General features: G+C 39.4%; 4 protein-coding genes and 2 non-coding genes across 6 annotated transcripts; 2 read left to right on the top strand and 4 right to left on the bottom strand.

Moving 5' to 3' along the window:
- Window positions 1–1,162: 1,162 nt before the first annotated feature.
- Window positions 1,163–3,095, bottom strand: LOC108808591 (uncharacterized). The gene is made up of 5 exons (XM_056987388.1): window positions 3,044–3,095; window positions 2,625–2,935; window positions 2,037–2,450; window positions 1,585–1,895; window positions 1,163–1,355 (listed from the first exon to the last, which is right to left on the bottom strand). The coding sequence occupies exons 1-5, from the start codon at window positions 3,093–3,095 to the stop codon at window positions 1,163–1,165; spliced, it is 1,281 nt and encodes a 426-aa protein (XP_056843368.1).
- A 547-nt stretch (window positions 3,096–3,642) lies between these two features.
- Window positions 3,643–4,398, bottom strand: LOC108808590 (glycine-rich RNA-binding protein GRP2A-like). The gene is made up of 3 exons (XM_018580710.1): window positions 4,285–4,398; window positions 3,886–4,119; window positions 3,643–3,795 (listed from the first exon to the last, which is right to left on the bottom strand). The coding sequence occupies exons 1-3, from the start codon at window positions 4,396–4,398 to the stop codon at window positions 3,643–3,645; spliced, it is 501 nt and encodes a 166-aa protein (XP_018436212.1).
- A 1,370-nt stretch (window positions 4,399–5,768) lies between these two features.
- Window positions 5,769–5,840, bottom strand: TRNAQ-CUG (transfer RNA glutamine (anticodon CUG)). Its single transcript has one exon. It is a non-coding gene; the product is annotated as a tRNA-Gln (tRNA).
- Window positions 5,841–5,863: 23 nt separating this feature from the next.
- On the top strand, window positions 5,864–8,869 carry LOC130496593 (transcription termination factor MTERF2, chloroplastic-like). Its single transcript, XM_056988791.1, has 6 exons — window positions 5,864–6,615; window positions 7,168–7,576; window positions 7,653–7,868; window positions 7,956–8,063; window positions 8,145–8,419; window positions 8,503–8,869. The coding sequence occupies exons 1-6, from the start codon at window positions 5,978–5,980 to the stop codon at window positions 8,744–8,746; spliced, it is 1,890 nt and encodes a 629-aa protein (XP_056844771.1). The 5' UTR covers window positions 5,864–5,977; the 3' UTR covers window positions 8,747–8,869.
- LOC130496594 (phenylalanine--tRNA ligase alpha subunit, cytoplasmic-like) lies at window positions 8,847–12,310 on the bottom strand. Its single transcript, XM_056988792.1, is given in 20 exon segments — window positions 8,847–9,081; window positions 9,175–9,229; window positions 9,309–9,434; window positions 9,522–9,588; window positions 9,695–9,766; window positions 9,857–9,953; window positions 10,243–10,339; window positions 10,425–10,509; window positions 10,608–10,684; window positions 10,787–10,825; window positions 10,908–10,945; window positions 11,105–11,189; window positions 11,270–11,315; window positions 11,318–11,364; window positions 11,439–11,460; window positions 11,463–11,493; window positions 11,596–11,652; window positions 11,744–11,833; window positions 11,924–12,049; window positions 12,149–12,310. Coding segments are annotated over 20 exon segments (1,455 nt in total). The 5' UTR covers window positions 12,296–12,310; the 3' UTR covers window positions 8,847–9,030.
- A 6,200-nt stretch (window positions 12,311–18,510) lies between these two features.
- Window positions 18,511–18,617, top strand: LOC130497170 (small nucleolar RNA R71). The gene has a single exon (XR_008936181.1). It is a non-coding gene; the product is annotated as a small nucleolar RNA R71 (small nucleolar RNA).
- The last annotated feature ends 1,886 nt before the right edge of the window (window positions 18,618–20,503 follow it).

The following is a 20,503-nucleotide window of genomic DNA, read 5'->3' as shown; positions in this document are numbered from 1 at the left end:
CTGGTTAAGATATGAACCGGTTGTTTTGGCGTATAGGTAAACTCTTAAGTCTATATCGTCAAGTTGACAATATACAAAGACTAGTCAACACACAACATTTATTGACATCATTTGAAAGACAAACTTAAGGTTTCCAAAAGAGAAAACAGAGAGTCTTGTGAGTTGTGACTTGACTTGAGAGTCACGTTTGGACTAGGGCGTAATCTCTGTCGACAATTACAAGGTGACTCCGGAAAAAAATACATGATCTCTTATCTTGCATGGTTTACGTACCGTCTTTGTGTGATTGAAAGTCTATTAAACGCGTATGATCAAAACGTGTTTATGTTTTGGCATTTTCTTAGTTACGCTTTCATGTTTCATCTACCGCTTGTTGGTCTGATAGCAAAGTTAGAGCAGAGTCGCTAAGAAACTGTTAGCTGATGCCTCAAGTGTAATCTCGTCATTCTTAACCTGCATTTGTGCACAATTTGAAGTCGTACTTTTAAAATTCTTTACCCTGGAGCATTGTCTCACTAATGCAAGTTTTTCAAGTTTGCTTGTCTATATATAATTTAATGTAAGTAATTCTAAAACAAAAAAAAACTCAAACTGGTTCTACCAAATGGTCAATATAAGCAAAATAAACCAGCTCAGTTAAACAGGAGATATTATTGATGATGGGACATTTAGATTTAGACTTCCATGACCCTTTGTAGATGACCAATTTTAGTACTTCTAACGGTTTGTTGGTCTGAGAACAAAATGTAAAGTGGCTAAGGATTTTGTTATCTGATCTAAGACGGGGGACTAGATGATCCTAATCCATTGTAGAAGATAAAACCGGAATCTCTTTGTGTGTCCTGGATATATAGTGAATGAAGATAGATCAAAAAGTGAATTGGAAGTGATTCAGTCTCTCAACAGTTATGTTTAAGATGTAATGATAAACAAAGCTTTGATGTTGGACCTGTAAAACTCTGATCTTGTTTCATAAGATAACGATGATAAGAAAACAGAAACTCCTAAAAAGACTCTTAAATGATAGAATTACTTACTTAGCACTGCCACAAGACTCAGGTGGCTTATTGACTTAGACACTAAAACACAACAAGATATTATTAGACTTGTTCAGTCTCCCAACTCCTTTTATTTCATTTGCTCCAACATAAGTTTTAAGAGATTATTCGTCATGAGCATTTGTTTCCACTTCAGGCTCCAACGCCATTGCTCTTAACAAATTTTGTAACAAGCGAAACTTTTCAGCAGCTCTAGCTCGTTTGCTTGGCCACGCCTCTTTCACAGTTATAACCTCACTTCTTTTAGACTTCTTAACACGGAGGTTCAGTGACTCGTTCTCATGGCCGTTAATTATCCTAGTGGCATCGAGATACCGATCATCGTCTCCCTCATAGTGCTCAGTCAACCCCTCACCGCCCAGTTCCTCTATGGCGTTCCCAGTGGCGGAGGCAGAAAATAATTTTGTCGGGGGCGTATATATTAAAGTAAAATATGATATAAAAAAATCTCTTAAATCAAAATATTTTTACAAATATTATTAAACGAACTTACAAACATACTCTACATTCAGCCATGGTTTGAAACCTTTTCACCACTGTTTCATTTGTAACCGATGCAAACAAATCTTTTTCAATATAGCAAACAAGACAGTCACTTAAAAACTGATCTCCAATCCGGTTGCGCGAAGCCGTCTTCACAAACTTCATTGCAGAAAAACATCTCTCGACAGTTGCCGTAGCAACTGGTAAAGTTAGTGCTAACTTCAAAAGTCTGTAAACTAGAGGATGTGCAAGATGTTTCTGTGTTTCAACCATCAAACGAGAAAGATCTCCAAGACTCTCTAAGTTATTAAATCGGCCATCCTCTCTTATATTATCAATGTAGATGTCAAGTTGCTGCTCAAGAGAAGAACGCTAAAAAAAACTAAAATCGTCTGGATAGAACCCAACCAATTTTATCAGGTTCTCTTTGTCAAACAACTTGAATGATTTTGTAGGACTTAAGGAAGCCATACAAATAAGAAGTTGGGTGTTTACCTCAGTAAAACGATCATTGAACTCTTGCAGCTGCAGATCCAGAACAACATTGAAGCAACTGATCTTATAATGATGCAAATTGGTTATGTCGCTTTTCTTTCGTCGTCTCCCAGAACCAACAAAACCGTCTTCCATCATGATCATTTCAATATCATGTTTCTTACAGAACAAAGAAACTTTAACCATCAGAGAATCCCATCCATCATCTCTAAGCTTCTGCAGTTCTCGCTTAGTCGCTCCATCATAACCTTGGCCTCTTACATTTTTCAAGCTCAATCCATACTTAGCAAACAAACCATCGATAGCTAGCTTAAGTGTCAAAGAAGAAGTTTCTTTTACATGAACGACACCAATAAATCTTTCTTTGATTGTTTCGTTCTTATCGACAAAGCGCAACACAATAGCCATTTGTTCCTTGTGAGAAATATCAGCAGATTCATCCACCAGTAGACCAAAAACACCATGACCAACTTCTTCAATAATAGATTTCACAACTTCTTCTGCAAAACAATGGACAATGTCTTTCTGGATCGGTGGAGAAGTCATCTGGTTATTTTTTGGAGCATTCTCCAAAACAACTTTACTTACCGCTTCGTTCTGGTCTGCGGTATACCTTATAAGCTCCAGAAAGTTCCCTTTATTACCAGCATCTTCTGACTCATCATGAGCACGAAAAGGTATTCTTTGTCGTAGCAAATATCTAGAAGCATCAACTGAAGCATTCAACCGAAGACGATATTCGTTTTTGACCATATCATCATGCTTATAAAAAGCTTGGGCAATGGACTGTTTTTGATTCATCAAAGAATCACACATCTTAACTGCAATATTGTGAAAGCTATTCAGACCACCCACATGAGTAGCAAATCTCTCAGATTTATTCCAGCTAGAAAAACCTTCTGTCACGAACGTATCATTCCCACCTTGCTTATGTATGTCATCTCGAAACAAGTAACAACACAAACAATAAGCTCTATCTGTCGATACGCTGTACTCAAGCCAAGTACCATACTGATCAAACCAAACAGGACTAAACCGTCTCAAAGAATTTGAGATCATCTTTTTCGGAAAATTATGACCATACGGTTTACAAGGACCTCTAGCTAGATACTTGCGCCTTATCTCGTCTTTTTGATTTGAATCATATGCATTGATTTTTTTCCTTTTAGCAGGATCCCATGGTAAATCATCCAAATTTTCTTTAGGTGCTGGTGTGAAAGATCTTTTAAGAAATTTTTCCATTGATCTGTGTTACAAACAAAAATATTAGTTTATATCAAATTTAGAATAAAAGAGAAACAAATATTTTAAAAGTTGACTAGATTCATGACTCACCAAGAGAATTATATAAGTGAATGTGAATCTCGTTTGCTTGACGAAAAAAAAAAGTGAATTTGGAAGACGAAGAAGTTCCAAACGTGAAAAAGACAATGTGAAACACAGATTTTAATTTTAGGTTTTCTTGATTAGTGGGCTTTGCAGTATAATTTCATTAAAATACTAACTGGGCTTAAATACATTATTATTCTCTGTATATGTAAATGGGTTTAAATAAATGTATGGGGGCAAAAAAAAATATTAATGGGGTCATCATATACATTGGGCTTTAGGTTACACTAATTTTCTTAATTTTGCTGGGTTCATTGACCCCATGTTGGTGGGTGTAGCTCCGCCACTGGGCGTTCCTCATCGACTCCTCATCTTTGAAAGTAACATATCCAAATCTTCTAGATTTGTGTGTCTCGGTATCATAAACGATCTACGAAGTAAGTTAAAAAAACAACGAACCATCAAATAAAAGAGTAACACATGCAAACAGACGTATCGATACAAAGATCTCTCTGCGTACCTCGGAATCGATAACCTCACCAAATAAGGAAAAGCCTCTCTCGAGATCCTTTTCAGTAGTGCACTCAGCTAGATTGCCAACAACGCACTCAAACTTTACATCTTTCGTATCGACCTTGTTACCATCGAGCTTCCGACCATTCATTTCCTCTATCGCATCCCTCATCGACTTCTCGTCCTTGAATGTAATAAACCCAAAGTTCCTTGATATTCCGGTAACATGATTGCGAATGATCTGTTGTGAAAAAATAAAGATAAACAAAAATTAGCAATAGATACGTAAGTCTTCCTCCAAAAAAACCTAAGCAACAAAGACTAAACCAACACTACAAGTGTAGCAGAGAAACACATGTTCCCATAGATGCAATGATCATAATCTTGGGTTAGAAATCATGATGACCTTAGAATCGATAACGTCGCCAAACTTTGAAAAGGCTCTCTCAAGATCTTTTTCATCAGTGTAATGGTCAAAACCGCCAACATAGCACTTGAACTCAACATTTGGGGAAGCCATTTGAAAAGACTTAATAGGAGTTTTCTATACTGAGACTTTTTTTTTTTTTTTTGCTAAAAAAAGGGTTAAACCCGGGTCAATGATGACACAAGCCTAACCCCCGGGTGGAGGTACAGTCCACGGATAGACCCTCTCCTGGGCATTCAAATGAGTCGAAAGCATTAACTCATATCCGTGTGGCCGGTGGGGTTTGAACCCGGGTTCGCCGTATTGGGTTTATTAATTCCCTCAAGCGCCACTAGGCCACCACCACCGGTTCTATACTGAGACTTCTTATGACTTGTGAGCATTCACGACATTTGTTAATCAATTTATAGAAAATATGACAAGTTTATGTTTTCGATTATTCTTTTATGCATGACATAAATGATAATTCAATCTTTAATTCTTTTTTGGTAACTGGAGCTTTCTTTTGGAACTAGTGAAACTAACTAAAGTACAACGGCTATTTTAGAAATGTGTTAAATTTATTTCTTGGTTTATACATTTTCACTAAATATTTTTTCAGTGTTAAATACTCCCTATGTTTGAGATTAGTTGTCATTGTAGGGAAAAAAATTCGTTTCATAAGTGTCATTTTATGATTTTATTGCAAAACTTATTAATAAGATTCTTCTATTTATTTTTTTATTGGTTGAAATATGGTTAGGTGTATGAGTAAAGATGTTTTTATTTTGAAAATATACAAAACTAAATGTTTCCTTAATCCGTATGCACGAACCTAAAACGACAAGTAAAGTGAAACGAATGGAGTATTTTACTCCATCCGTTTTATAAAGAGCGTTACTTAAACATTTTCCACACATATTAAGAAATTGATTGAAATACATGTATGATTTTATTAATACTCTCTCCGTTCTTTTTTATATGATGCTTTTTATGTTTGCACACAGATTTATGTAACTAGTACAATACCTATTCTAACCTTTCATAAATGATTAATTTAGTCTAGACTATAATTATAATAGAGATAGAATAAGGGTAAAAGAAGTCAATTTTGTTATATTTTGTCTACGAATTTGTAAACGACAAGTATTATAAAACAAGAAAAACGTTCTAAAACGTCTTTTATAAAAAAATAGAGGGAATATTATCTATCTAACCAATAACATTTTAGATAAAGAAATATTATAAAATCAATGCATTTTGTAATTAATATTGAGTTGAAAGTAAATGTAAATTATATTAAAATTATAAAACGATATTTTTTATGCAACAAAAAAAAAGTTAAAAAGTTAAAGTAACACTTAATATTAATACGAAACAAACGGAATAAATAAATACTTTGGAACTTGGACCATTACAATCTGGATCCAAGAGGATTGTAAAGGGCAATTACAATCGAAAGGGCCCAAAAAAATCAAAAAGTAAGGTTCCACCGAGAATTGAACTCGGGTTACTAGATTCAGAGTCTAATGTCCTAACCGCTAGACCATGGAACCATTTGTTACACAAACGATTATCACAAAAGTCATTCCTAGCTTTCGCTGCTTTATCTCTCTCCCATTTCTTCTCCGTTTACCGTATAATCTTGTATCAATTCAATCCTCCGACCTTGCTCTATCTCTCTCCCTCCTCCATGCTTCTCCACTGCAACGCAAGCTGCACCTCACCCTTCTCCCTCGTCTCCTCCTCCATCCGCCGTCACGACCACTCCGAAGAATCCCACGACACAGTCACCCTCCGCCGCCGCCACAATGCTAGATCCCTCTCTCTCTTCACCCGCCACAACCAAAACCTGAAACAGACCAAAAACCCAGACGAATCCCAAGAAACCTCCGTTCCTCCTCGGCGTGATGACGACGGCGACGACGACAGATCGAAGCTACTCGAGCTCTCTCTCGTCACCAGAAGAACTCCACAGTTCCCCGGCTCGATCTACGCCCAATCAGCTTCCGATCCCGACGTCGCCTCCTCTCTCCCTTCCCTCCGTAAATTCCTCGGCTCCTCCGATGACGACGACGAGGGAGAGATGATAGCTAAGGCGCTTGAGATAAGGAGGAAAGTGACGAAGGAGATTATAAAAGAGTCTCTGGTGAGGAAAGGTAGGTTTGGGATCACGTACGCGACTAATGTGACTGATCGTTTGGGTGAGTTCGTTGATCATGTCATGATCGAAGCCGCGGCGTTGAAGCGGCTGCCGGAATATGAGGAGACGAGGTTCAACATCCGCGCTAGGACGGTGATAGAGGAGTGTAACTTCGTGCCGCTTGTAAGGTCAACATCCTTGCTTCATATCTCCTTTGGCCTCTTTACTAGTAGTGCTCATAAAGTGTTCGACGTTTGGTCTCTGAGAAAGAAAACGCTGACTTTCTCTATGATTGAGCTAGTCTTGCGGGTTTGGTTAGTCCGGTTTGTTAGTTTTTTTTAATTTTATTTTTACCGAATTGAATTGAAATTTTACCGAAGTTTTGTAGTTTCGGTTAGCAAAAAACTATGTGTAATTTCGGTTTTTTTTTTTAATTTTACCGAACTGAATTTAAATTTTTGATTTTTAGGTTTAATTTGGGGTCATATTCCGGTAATTTTGATTGCCGATCCGATAAGCGAATTGAATTTGGAAAAGTGATGATCGGTTCAGAACCCATAACCGAACATGAACCAAAAATTGAAAATCTCGGTTCGGCATGTTCGGTTAGGACTAATTGAGCTTAACTGAAAGCTGAACTTCATTTTCACTGTATAGTGGATCATGCAGTATTGTTAGCTTGATTTGTAAGGGGTTTGTGAAAGTAGTAGTTTTTTCATTATGATTCTTCAACTGTGCAGGTGGTTGAAGTACCACGAGTTTTCATACAATAGAATTGGGAAGATCATATGCATGTCCAAAGGAAACCTTGACTCCATTAGAATCACGATCGAGTGGCTCAAAACCATTCATGTGAAAGGCGAATTCATTGGAGTTGCCTTCTTGAGATCCGGGGACAACATCTTGCAACGTAGCCGCGAAGAGCTAGACGAGATTGTTGAGTATCTAGAGAGCAATGGTGTGAGGAGGGATTGGATGGGATATGTGGTTGGCCGATGTCCCGAGTTGCTTTCTTTCAGCATGGAAGAAGTCAAAAGCCGTGTTGATTTCTTCATGAATATGGGTATGAATCAGAATGATTTTGGCACTATGGTGTTTGATTATCCAAAGATAGTTGGTTTCTTTTCGTTCGAGGAGATGGAGAAAAAGGTATTAAAAGCTATTTATATATGTTTGTGTGTTGATTTTTGAGTTCATAAATGTCTTTCTTGCTTTATAATACCAGATCAGTTACCTGAAAGAGTTTGGGCTTAGCACAGAAGATGTTGGGAGATTATTAGCCTTCAAGCCACATCTCATGGGGTGCAGTATAGAAGAAAGATGGAAGCCTCTGGCCAAATACTTCTACTACCTTGGAATCTCCAAAGAAGGAATGAAAAGAATCCTTGTCGTCAAACCAATTCTTTACTGCATTGATTTGGAGAAGACAATAGCACCAAAGGTATTTTATTTGAACTTTTTTTTGTTAGATACTATGAACTACATGCAGCAGATTCCATTAACTCATCTTCTCTTGTGTGTTTTAAAGGTTAGATTTTTCCAGGACATGGGTATTCCTAATGAAGCAATCGGAAACATGTTAGTAAAGTTTCCTTCTTTGCTAACCTATAGCCTCTACAAGAAAATCAGACCAGTGGTTAGTGTTATAACATTCCTTTTTTTTTAAACCAGAGATCTATAGAATGTGCTTCTGATACTGTATAAGTTGGTCGTGCAGGTGATTTTTCTTTTAACCAGAGCAGGAGTAAGCCAGAAGGATATTGGTAAAGTTTTTGCAATGGATCCAGCTCTACTTGGATGCAGTATAGGGACGAAGCTAGAACCGAACATGAGATACTATGTATCGTTAGGGATCAGAATCCATCAACTAGGTGAAATGATTGCTGACTTCCCGATGCTGCTCAGATACAACGTTGATATACTACGTCCAAAATACAGTTACTTGCGAAGAACAATGATCCGTCCGCTTCAAGATCTCATTGAGTTTCCCAGGTAAGAATCTTTACAATGAAATGATATAACCACCTTTAAACACAGCTTTAGAGAAATGATGAAGTTTTATAATTTTGGAACAGGTTCTTTAGCTACTCTCTGGAGCGTCGGATAATACCAAGGCACACCCTTATGGTTGAGAATAGAGTTAACTTCAAGCTCAGGTTCATGTTGGCTTGCTCTGATGAAGAATTTGAGAGGAGAGTCAGAGACAAAGTGGAGAGAAGAGAGAGATTCGAAGCTGGTCTTGACTCTCAGCTGTTGGATGAGACTATCTCCGACGAGGAGTTAGCTTTCTCAGACTCTCCCGAGGCAGAGGAAGAATGAGCAAAATTATAACATGAGAGCTCTGTACATAGATATCCATGTACATTTTACACATAATTATAACAGAACCAATGTATGAATTAGTCTTTGATTAAATGTATTAAAGCGAAAAAAATCTTCATTCTTTAATGTCTTATTAAAAAAAGTTGATATATAATCTTTAAACTGATGATGATAATAAAACAAGTCAAAAAGTAAAATTGGAAGGATCATAGATTGTGTATAGCATTTAGCATAACTGCATCAAAGAAACTGTAGCAAATTCATAATCCAAATCAAGCCGACTAGATTCCAACGCGACAGATGGGATTCCGTTCGATGAGTTTGAGATCCACCTGTAGTAAACCAATTATAACATTAAACCAAATGAGAACTACTATGACTTCTTCAGGTATGTTGTAGTATCACCACAAAGTAAGATGTTGTACCTTGTGTCCGAACAGATCACGGATGTTGTCAACGCCATATAAGATCATTGTTGGTCTGTTTGTGAAGCAAAAGAAAGACTCAGCAATGTTTCTGTGATGAAAAAAGATGGCAATGAACTCTATTACTCCATTACCTTTCAAGAGAAAGACCCCATGCAATGACTCGGACATCCTCTGGCAGACCCATTGGCTGCAGCATTTCGGGTCTGAACATGCCAGAGTTTCCAATCTCTACCCATTTCTCTAGTCCTGGATGATAGCTGATAAAAGTAGCAGAAAAAATAATCTTAAGTGTCTTCTGTTCTTCTGTTTGCATATATAGAGATGATGATTTTTTTGAGCTTTACCTGAAAATCTCCATGCTTGGTTCAGTGTATGGGTTGTATGCCGGCTTGAAACGCAGCTTGGGCATCCCTGTAAAAGCATCATAGTAATCGCATAAGCCTTTGTTTTATCGCAATTTGACTCTGAAGCATCAAAATAAAGAGCAAGTGGGAGAAGTAATAAGAAGAGAATTCACCTAATCGAGCGAAGAACGCTTCTAATACACCAATGAGATCACCCAATGTCAGACCACGGTCACAGATCAAACCTGAGGAAAAGAGACGCAAACTTTTACAGGAAATTCCAGTGCAATTTTCATGATTCTGAAATTCTCCAATTGTTACAAATCATTAGTTACCTTCAATCTGATGGAATTCCGCCAGATGTGTTTTGTCAACAGCCTCGTTTCTGAAGACGCGGTCTATTGAAAAGTACTTCTTGGGAGTGAAAGGTCCCTATTATAGTAAGTGATTAAATGAGTAGTGTACCAGAAACAATTTTTGCAAAGTTTGCAAACGCCTAGCCAAGTGTTGCACAAAAAAACACGAAATTTCAAAACGTCTATATATATGCTTCATGATTCATTGAAATATATGCATATCGAGGATAGACACAGCTATAGACATGGAAATGCCTTGGTCAGGAAACAGGCAAACACTCCAACCCCCACTTTAGGTATTCAACGGTGAAAATAAACCAAGAATGGATTCAGAATTGGGAGGGAAAAGTGAAATTGAGTCAGACCTTTGCGAGTGCATAAAGCATCCTAGACGAGACTGCTGTTGTGTGTGTACGGAGAAGATTCTTGTTTGCTTCCTCTCTTTTCCACTCATAGTTATACCTGTACAATATAAAAAACCATGATCAGAAATTAATAGTTAGTTAACTACTATCTGAGCTAGTACGCATCAAAACAGGTTGTTTACCCTCGAGATCCATATCCACCAGACTCATGGACTTGTTTCACCCTTTCGACATAGTCTTCTGGTAATTCCCTCGTTGTGGAAGGAGCTACAATCAAATATTCACACATTTACAATTAAGAACCGTCGACCTGTCAGAAACCTTAGCTGAGACATATTCAGTGACTGAGGATTCAAACACTGAACCTTTTAAAAAGAAGGTGTCATGAGAGTCACGAGCAGGGTGCTGCTGAGGCTGGAACAGTGCATCGAAATTCCAGAAGCTACATGGCAGAGGAAAATTTTTGTGATCAACCAATGAAAATAAAAGATAATTCCCTTTGTCTTCACACAAAGTTTAAGACATCTAAGTGATAAGAAGATACCTGCTTTCCACAAAGTTGTTTGTTGGCATCTCTTCAAATCTGTGACCACAATGTTGAAAATCACTATTCCTTGGTAGTAGAGAAAAATTAAGTAGTAGTAGTAAGATGGTAAAAGACTCACCCCATCTGACAAAATATGTCTTTGAACTGCTTCCGCACCTGAAATGCAGAAGAATAAGAAATAAATTAATAGGCTATGAAAAGCTGGTTACTCTAAATTTTTGCAACAGAAAAGTTAACCAAAACTACGTTTCAGTATGAGTTATAAAAACACACACATTGGGGTTGAAGTCAACCACTATTGTTACGCTTGAGTACCTTAAGAAGGGGATGGAGATGGCCTGCATCAAGAGGTTGTCCCATAGCATTGAAGTTATACTCCTTGAATTCCAACTCTTTCCAGCTGCACGTGAGTACCGAACTTTTTCAATGCCAACAAAATAACTAAATAGGTCGAAAACAAAGATTAAAATTAGTACTCACTTCTGTAGATTTTCTCGAGTCAAGTCAGTAGCGAAAGTCTTCCTTTGGGAGCATAACTGGGACCTTTCATAATGTCAGAATATCCCGTCCATCCCCTAAGAAGAAAAAGAGGTAAGCATTAAAATAATGTCACACAAATTTACAAAAGAAAAGGCACACAGGTAGTTACTGTGATGCAATGAGTTTCCTGGTTTGAGAGAGTTGAGACTTTCTTTGTCAAGTTCCTGAAGGCGAGAGAAAAAGGCCAACTTAGTCTCATATATTTTAAGCTTAGGTTCGAATTCTAGATAATAATAGTTCTGAAATGAAAGAGATGAAAAACAAACCAGTCCTTGTTGTAACTGTAAAAGAGACTCCTTTACTTTATCTTCGACATGTTGAACCTACAACAAAAGAAGAGTACAAAGTCAAATCTCATTGGATTAATCAGTAGAAGCCAAGCCATGTAAAACTAAACAAGAATAGTGATGGTACCTTCCTAGAGACTTGCTTTCCCATTGCAACCCACTTCTTTTTAGCAGCTTGTGTACTTCCAATTTTGAACACAGAAGCATCTAGCTTTTTCTGAAACAACAAAACCAGAATCTTAGACACGTCACCAGGTAAATAAGATTAGAACAAATCATATTGATCACAAGAGAGTAAATCAATCACCTCCAGATCATCCTTGGATATGGTACCTTCCTCGGGAACAGCCGAGAAAAAGTGAAACTCCGGCGATCCTTCCGCCGCGTACTTCTTCCCTTCATCAGTCAACACCAGTGTTTCCCGTTTAAGCTCCTGTGCACATTCAGTACATTGAAACAGATTCTTATAAAAAAATCCACAACGCATAGATCTCCTTGGAAGTAGTGAGTGGTGGTGGTGGTGGTGGTATACCTTAGCTTCGATGTAGCGAAAACTTTGTAAGCTCTTGATTACGTTTTTGACTTCTTCGTGGTCGAGGTTGTGCTCCGCGGCGAAATTACCGGAATCTGGGATTGATTCGTTGTTCTGCAGGAACCCTAGGATCGCAGCCTCCGCCATCTTCGCCGCCGTGATTTTGTTTACAGATAGCTTCGAGTGAGTTTACAGCGTTTTTCCTTTATAAGAAATGATTTTCCCTCTACTCGTTTAAATGGGCCTTTAGGTTACTATGAGGCCCATCTTCAGAATATGAACTTTCACTCGTAACGACGGCGTTTATGTACGATTTTCAGTTTACGCCTATTTGCATGGGTATGTGACATACCGTATGTCACATGTCACACCACGCAGAAGTTTGACACTGGAGGAGTTTTTTTCTCTACATCACCAAAACAGAATACGAAAAGAAAAAGCCAGCAAACAAAGAAAAATTGAAAAGATAGCAGATTCACTAGAGGAAGATGAAGCACTTGCCATCCATTGCTAACGACGTCGTTCTTAGATGTTCACAGTGTATAATTCGTCTCTGCGTATGTATATATATATAGTTGCAGATCTATGTTTTGATTAATAGAATATTGAATGTAACGAACTGATTGAATTAATTCTGCAAAGGTTGTTACAATCAGCTTTATATATAGCTGGTTTAGCAAAAGGAAACTAAACCAGAATGGTTATCTAATTTAGTAAACCGGTATATAACATAATACGCCCCGGTCAAGACTCTGAAACTAAGCTATCAGGCGGAGAGAAGAGTTTTGAAATGGACATCCGGTTGAGAATAGAGTGAAACGGTCCAGCATGGAGAGGCTTCGTCATGATGTCAGTGTGTTGATCAGCACTACGGACGTGCATCAAAGTGAGGAAGCCTTTCTTGACCTGATCTCGTACGGTGTGACAGTCGATCTCCACATGCTTCATTCGTTCGTGGAAGACTGGGTTCGTCGCATGTGCATTGCAGACTTGTTGTCGCAGAAAAGCTTCGCATTCGAGGATACTTTGATGTGGAGACTCGTGAGAAGCTGTTGCAACCAAATCAATTCACAAGTAGCATGCGCCATGGTAACAGGACTTTTCAGGTCCCTATCAAATGAAGTAGTATATGAGATGTCGAACCAATCCTATGTGATTTCAATGCACTGAGAATACAAATCTATGCTTAATCTAAGTGCAAACAGGTTTTGAATGATGATGTGAACTAGAACTATGCTAAAATGCAATAAAGGAACAAGCTTTCAATCAATCTAGGACAATAGGACTCATGGGGCTAGGCATTTGACTTTAAGTGATTAAGATCCAAGCTAAGGGTGGCAAACTTTCAATCAAATAACTTCCTTAAGTCTAGAACACTGAAATAAGCAAACTCTATGGTCAAGAAGAATGCTCATTTGCTTTAATCAACTAGACATCAAAGGTTTTTGAGCCTAAAAGATCTAAGCAATCATTGGGGATGAGTCTATTAACTATCTAAACTCCCTTAACACAATGGTCTTTGTGTAAGGTAAGTTTAGAGCAAGCTCTACTTGGTTCAGACATTTCATCAAACACCTTGTGGGTGGGAAATGTCTAGAGCTCTAGAATAAAGAGGCCAACTTTAATCTAGCATTAAGAGAAGTAGACAAGCAAGGAAACAAGAGATCTAACACTAAACACCCTTAGATCTTCACTTAATCACCCTAATCACCCTAGCCCATGAATCCAAAAGGTAACTACTCACTAATAGACATGAATAACCCAAAACCCATGGATGATTGAAGGTTAATCATGTTTAGTGGTCAAGATTGATCAATAATCACAAGAGATAAAGATGAAAAGAAGCTCAAGATTAAGTCTTTCACCAAAATAGCTAATGTGATTACAATGAAAACAAGATATGATAACCTTTAGGTCTAAAATGTATTTATACTAGGCTAAAACTCGAACCGGGTCAACCCAACAACCCTGGGCCGACCCAAATAGAAGCTGGATAAAGTCTGTTTTAAACTTCGGCCGCAGCCTCCTTAAGCCCGCGAAGACAGCCCGCGAAATGCATGCCCAGGCCGCACCCCTCTGCTTCCTGCGATGACGGCCCGCGAAACTCTCTGTCGAACTCGTCGAGTTCTCGTCGCGGCCTGCTTTAGCCCGCGGTGGTTGCCTGCGGTCGTCATGGTCGCGGCCTGCCTTAGCCCGCGGTGGTTGCCTGCTACCGCACCATTACCCACCATTTGGACGTTTCATGACTTCTTAAGCTCCAAAATCTGATTAGTACTTCTCCAAACCTGAAAACACATAAACACCATGCAATGCAACCTAGACAAACCTAAATACTAACTTAAATAATCAAAATGAATGCAAAATGGATGGTTAAAACCATGAAATACACAAGACATCAACTCCCCCACACTAGACCTTTACTTGTCCACAAGTAAACTTTCAAGATCAAGAAGGAGAAGAGGTTTGAAGGGGGGGGGGGTCCATAGCCAAAAGAAACACAAAAAACACTCAACTTGACATCCTAAAGAAACATAGCAAATAGCATGACCAACTCTCTTATTACACTCTAGCTTCTCTAGGCCTATCAAGATACTCCTATGCCTTTACACAAGATGCAATACTCATCAACCAACAAGTCTTCCTACCAGCTCTCACATTGATTCACACACACATACACAAGGTGGATTCTCACAAATGGGCACATGATCTCAATCATTTGGCTAGGTAAACAAATGGTTTAAAGTGAAAGAAGAGAAGGGTTCAAATGCATCATTTTAAAGTAGTTATCACTCAAGAACAAGGAGCTTGATCATTATGCAAAATTTATCTAAGATTAGAAGCAACTCATGCATACATGGATCCATTCTCATCATTCTACCCTTTTCCTAAGTGATTACAAGTTCTATCCCCATTCACTTCATTCTATAACCCAATTGGCAACTCATTTTCATGTCTACCCCAATGAACAAATTTCTCTTTTTCTTTTCTTTTTACTTAGCCAACTAGGGACAAACTTTACTCAATACTTAGCTCTTACTTCTCTTTTCCCTTCCCCACTATCTTATTGATTCTTCTTATCATTTTTTTTTCTTTTTTTTTTTTTTCTTTTCTTTTTTTTTTTTTTATTTAGGGGGAAGGAGTCAAATAGCACAATCTAGAGCTTTCTTTTCTTTTCATTCTAAAGTCCCTAAGGCTTTTCTTTTCAATCTACACTCTTTTGCTCATCTTTCTCAACTTTCTCACTACCCAAACCCAAGATACAAACTCATAAAGGACATAAACCCAACCATCATCCTAGAAGCTAGCTCAAATAATGATCCTATGCTAGCAAGAGATGAGAACAAATCCATGTCGCCTCTAATACTCTCAAGATTTTGCACATGACAAGCTATCAGAAAAGGCCTCACTCATGCAAATCAATGTTGGCTTCAAAGAAAGGCAAGGGCTCAAGGGTGAGGGAGTTCCATTTGGGTTAACAAAGAGTGGTACAATGGAAAAAGATAACCCAAATGTGTATGAGAACCATGATCAAGTATGCAAATGCCCATAAGTGAGATAAATTAAGTTCATTTAAGCCTAAGTTCAGTTTGGAGCTGGTTTTCAGAACAATGTCAATGGCAAGCAAGCATACAAGTTTCAAGAAGAGTTTTCAAGGCTCGAAGCGTGCAAGGTTTTAAAGAGATGCTTAGGCTACTTGATATGCTTAACTAGGGTGTCACTTTCAGTGCAAATAAGTGTTCTTTACAAGGAATTATCAACAGCTGCTCCATATGCAAGTGAATGCAACCTATATGATCTAGACTCAATTCTAAGAATGCAAGTAATGCAACTACATGATTCTTTATGCATTTTTCAAAAATTTTAATTTTTATGGTTTTTCTATGCATATATGAATGTACAATGCAATGCATGAGACTCACAATCAACAAAGCAAACATGATCAAATACTTGGTACCTCCCCCACACTTAAATCACACAGTCTCTGTGTGAGTAAGAGAGAAGGAGATACCGAAAATATGATAAAGGCAATGATATGTACAAAGAAGGGTTGGAGTGATACCTCAAGTGGAGAGTGAGGTGCGGTAATGGGTGTCTAGAGCTGGAACTTGGACCTGGCCTGAAACTTCTACCACACTTATTGAAAACATAAAGAAATGAAAATTGCAAATTTATATACAAGGATAACCATGGGAATTCCTCCCAAGTGAGCTTGTTTTGAGTCACTAGCTTGACTACCTTTTCTCTTGTACTAGTGAGAAGGAGGATCCTTCCCACCTTCCAGAGTGATGGTGAGGACTTGAGAGAGAAGCTCTTGAAGCTTGAGTGGATCATCTTGGAACTGTGGAGTGATGATGGCCCTTGCACTTGAGAATGGCTTAGACCTTCCCTTGCACTTGATCTTATACTCAATAGCTCCATCCTTGAGCTTCATTGGATGAAGAGTGAGGGTGTGAGGAGTCTTCTCAAGAGGTGGAGGGTGAGATTCCTTCACAATCTTCTTCTTGCCATGGGAGGCCTTTGTGGCTTCACTCACCTCCTCCTTTTGAGCACTTTCCAAGTGCTCATCACACTTCTCCTTAGGGGACTCTTCACCAAGAACCTCTTTCTCAATACCACTCAGCTCAGCCTTTGTCTTCTCAATGGAGGATGCTCCACAAGTTATTGTGCCACAATACTCAGGTTTCAACTTAGGTGATTGAAGAGGGTAGGAGACAGCTTTGTTCACATTTAGGAGTGTGACTTTGTTGTTGGCAAAGTCTATGCAAGCTCCCACTGTTGTGAGGAATGGAGTGCCAAGGATCAATGGGACTATCTTCCCAGTTGCCATCTCCAAAACAGTGAGGTCTATAGGGATGGTGCATGCTCCAAGCTGCAAAGGGAAATCCTTGATGATACCAATTGGGGTTGTAGAAGAGGAATCCCCAAATTGGAGCGTAGATGTGTCTTGGAGCATGTGCTCAATCCCTAGACTCTTCATCACCTCAAGTGAGATCACATTCACACTTGCACCAGAATCCACTAGAGCATCATCAAAGTTAAGCTTTCCAAGGGAACAAGGCAAAGTGAACATCCCTTGGTGTCCTAGTTTAGGGAGGGACTTGGGTGGGATTGGTGGATCAAGCTTGAGTGTAGAGATGTCCAGGAGCTCTGCTACTTCAGCTTGGTGGTCTAGAATGTCTTTGATGAGCATCATCTGGACATGAGCAGCTTGCATGTTGTGAATCTCTGGAAGCCTTACTCCAATATCACTCAAGTCTTTTCTGAATTTGGAGACCACCTTCTTTTGAGCTTTGGTGAGGAATCTCTCTGGAAAAGGGAGCTTGTCATAGGGGGATAGCTCAACCTCAGTGTCTTCCTGCTTCACCACATTCAGCCTCTGATCAGATCTTCTCTCAACTGGTTTCTCAGCCTTGTGCTCTCTGCTCTGCTCAACCTTTGCTGCAACTATCCTGTCAGCTTCTTGCACAATCTTGGACTCAGCTGTTGCAACAACCACATGCTCAACCTGTTCAATTTCAGTTCCAAACACCAATCTTTCAATCTCATCTACCTCTCTCTTGTAGTTGGCGACCTGAGAAGTGTCACTAGAGAGGAGAACATTGCAATGTTCTCTTGGGTTTGCCTCTGCTTTCCCTGGTAGAGTTCCCATAGGCTGCTTGGAGGATGAAGGCAAAGAAGCAACCTGGCTCTCTAAAGCTTTGACGTGAGAGGCAAGTTGCATGTACTTGTTGTTGAGGTCAGAATAAGTTCCATCAATCTTGGCATGAACAGCCTTGAACTCATCTCCAATGTCCTTAGCAAATTTCCCTTGAGCTTCTAGGATTTGTTTGAACATAGATTCCGTGGTTGAACTTGGAACTTGAGCTTGAGAAGAGCTTCCTCTAGCTTGAGTAGGCTGGTTGCTTTGATAACCACCTTGTTGGTTGTTGTAGAGGGGCTTTTGCTGGTAGTTGTTTTGGTATTGAAAGTTGGGCTCTTTCCTATACCAAGTTCCATTGTTGTTGATAAAGCACACCTCTTCATGTCCTTCCAAGCCATCAATCTTCTTGATCTCAGCAACCTGCTTTTGTTGCTGTTCCCCAACTGATTTCATCTGATCCAGCTTAGCTTTGTTGGCAAGAAGTAGGTCCAACTTCTCTTCCAAAGACTTGAGCTCTTTCTTGGTCTGCTGATCATCACTTCTGTTGACTCTATCATGATCCTCACTGTATACTGAGTCACTCTTGGCCATGTTCTCTATCAGCTCCTCTGCATCCACCTCGTTTCTGCCCAAGAAGAATCCATTGCTGGCTGTATCAAGTCTGTTTCTACACTGTGGTATAGCTCCCCTGTAGAAGGTACTCAACAAGCTTTCTTTGGAGAAGCCATGGTGTGGGCAATGAGCTTGGTAGCCTTTGAACCTCTCCCATGCTTCACTGAAACTTTCTAAGTTCCTCTGCTGAAACCCAGAGATCTCATTCCTGATCTTAGCTGTCCTGGAGATGGAGAAGAACTTGTCTAGAAATGCTTCCTTGCACTCATCCCAAGTAGTGATAGAGTCGCTTGGGAGAGACTTCTCCCACTGTCTTGCCTTGTCTCCCAGAGAGAAAGGAAAGAGCCTGAGCTTCAAAGCATCTTCTGACACTCCATTGGTCTTGGACAAACCACAGTAGCTATCAAACTTGTCCAAGTGGTCAAAAGGATCTTCAGTAGCAAGACCATGATACTTGTTGTTCTCAATGGTGTTGAGCAGTCCTGACTTGATCTCAAAGTTGTTGTTCTCTACAGCAGGTGCTCTGATTCCCAACATATGACCATGAATGTGAGGGCGGTCATAGGTTCCAATAGCGCGAGCTTGGCGCTGTGGGTGTTGTGGTCGAAGGTTGGCAGCTCCTTGACCATTTCCCTCTTGGGCAGCTTCCAAGGGGATCTCTCTATCTTGATTCGGGTTCTGATGGTGAGCCATATCAAAACTCAATCTGTTGAAATGAGCCTGTTGCTCCTCTTCTCTCCTTCTTCTTGTATTCTCTCTTTCCAAAGCCCGGATGTCTGATACTAGAGGAGTGAGGTTTGTAGTCCCTCTACTTCTCAAGTTCATACACCTGAAATGAAAAAGAAAGAGGAAAAAGCAGAGCCAATATCACAATAATAATAAAAATGACTTAGTCTCAAGCAAATGACTAAATCCCAATGTCAAAATCACAATAGAACTTGGCAACGGCGCCAATTTGATAACATGACTTTTCAGGTCCCTATCAAATGAAGTAATATATGAGATGTCGAACCAATCCTATGTGATTTCAATGCACTGAGAATGCAAGACCATGCTTAATCTAAGTGCAATCAGGTTTTCAATGATGATATGAACTAGAACTATGCTAAAGTGCAATAAAGAAACAAGCTTTCAATCAATCTTGGACAATAGGACTCATGGGGCTAGGCACTTGACTTTAAGTGATTAAGATCCAATCTAAGGATGGCAAACTTTCAATCAATAACTTCCTTAAGTCTAGAACACTGAAATAAGCAAGCTCTATGGTCAAGAAGAATGCTCATTTGCTTTAATCAACTAGACATCAAAGGTCTTTGAGCCTAAAAGATCTAAGCAATCATTAAGGATGAGTCTACTAACTATCTAAACTCCCTTAACACAATGGTCTTTGTGTAAGGTAAGTTTAGAGCAAGCTCTACTTGGTTCAGACATTTCATCAAACACCTTGTGGGTGGGAAATGTCTAGAGCTCTAGAATAAAGAGGCCAACATTAATCTAGCATTAAGAGAAGTAGACAAGCAAGGAAACAAGAGAACTAACACTAAACACCCTTAGATCTTCACTTAATCACTCTAATCACCCTAGCCCATGAATCCAAAAGGTAACTACTCACTAATAGACATGAATAACCCAAAACCCATGGATGATTGAAGGTTAATCATGCTTAATGGTCAAGATTGATTAATAATCACAAGAGATAGAGATGAAAAGAAGCTCAAGATTAAGTCTTTCACCAAAATAGCTAATGTGATTACAAAGAAAACAAGATATGATAACCTTTAGGTCTAAAATGTATTTATACTAGGCTAAAACTCGAACCGGGTCAACCCAACAACCCTGGGCCGACCCAAATAGAAGCTGGATAAAGTCTGTTTTAAACTTCGGCCGCAGCCTCCTTAAGCCCGCGAAGACAGCCCGCGAAACTCTCTGTCGAATTCGTCGAGTTCTCGTCGCGGCCTGCTTTAGCCCGCGGTGGTTTCCTGCGGTCGTGGTCGCGGCCTGCCTTAGCCCGCGGTGGTTGCCTGCTACCGAGGTCGCGGCCTGCCTTAGCCCGCGGTGGTTGCCTGCTACCGCACCATTACCCACCATTTGGACGTTTCATG

Source organism: Raphanus sativus, chromosome 6, assembly GCF_000801105.2.
Source record: "Raphanus sativus cultivar WK10039 chromosome 6, ASM80110v3, whole genome shotgun sequence".
NCBI lineage: Eukaryota > Viridiplantae > Streptophyta > Magnoliopsida > Brassicales > Brassicaceae > Raphanus > Raphanus sativus.
Note: the sequence above shows the minus strand (reverse complement) of the source record. Positions and strands in the feature narration are given on the sequence as shown.

What these genes read in the sequence shown, in the direction of transcription:
- LOC108808591 (XM_056987388.1), bottom strand. Translation starts at nt 3,095, where the DNA reads ATGATCTCAAATTCTTTGAGACGGTTTAGTCCTGTTTGGTTTGATCAG. An exon ending in TGTTTGGTTTGATCAGTATG is followed by an intron (nt 2,936 to 3,043) that starts GTACTTGGCTTG and finishes CGTTCGTGACAG; the next exon opens with AAGGTTTTTCTAGCTGGAAT. An exon ending in CCGCAGACCAGAACGAAGCG is followed by an intron (nt 2,451 to 2,624) that starts GTAAGTAAAGTT and finishes ATTTCTCACAAG; the next exon opens with GAACAAATGGCTATTGTGTT.
- LOC108808590 (XM_018580710.1), bottom strand. Translation starts at nt 4,398, where the DNA reads ATGGCTTCCCCAAATGTTGAGTTCAAGTGCTATGTTGGCGGTTTTGAC. An exon ending in GCGACGTTATCGATTCTAAG is followed by an intron (nt 4,120 to 4,284) that starts GTCATCATGATT and finishes TTTTCACAACAG; the next exon opens with ATCATTCGCAATCATGTTAC. An exon ending in GTGAGGTTATCGATTCCGAG is followed by an intron (nt 3,796 to 3,885) that starts GTACGCAGAGAG and finishes CTTACTTCGTAG; the next exon opens with ATCGTTTATGATACCGAGAC.
- LOC130496593 (XM_056988791.1), top strand. Translation starts at nt 5,978, where the DNA reads ATGCTTCTCCACTGCAACGCAAGCTGCACCTCACCCTTCTCCCTCGTC. An exon ending in AGAAGACAATAGCACCAAAG is followed by an intron (nt 7,869 to 7,955) that starts GTATTTTATTTG and finishes TGTGTTTTAAAG; the next exon opens with GTTAGATTTTTCCAGGACAT. An exon ending in GATCTCATTGAGTTTCCCAG is followed by an intron (nt 8,420 to 8,502) that starts GTAAGAATCTTT and finishes ATTTTGGAACAG; the next exon opens with GTTCTTTAGCTACTCTCTGG.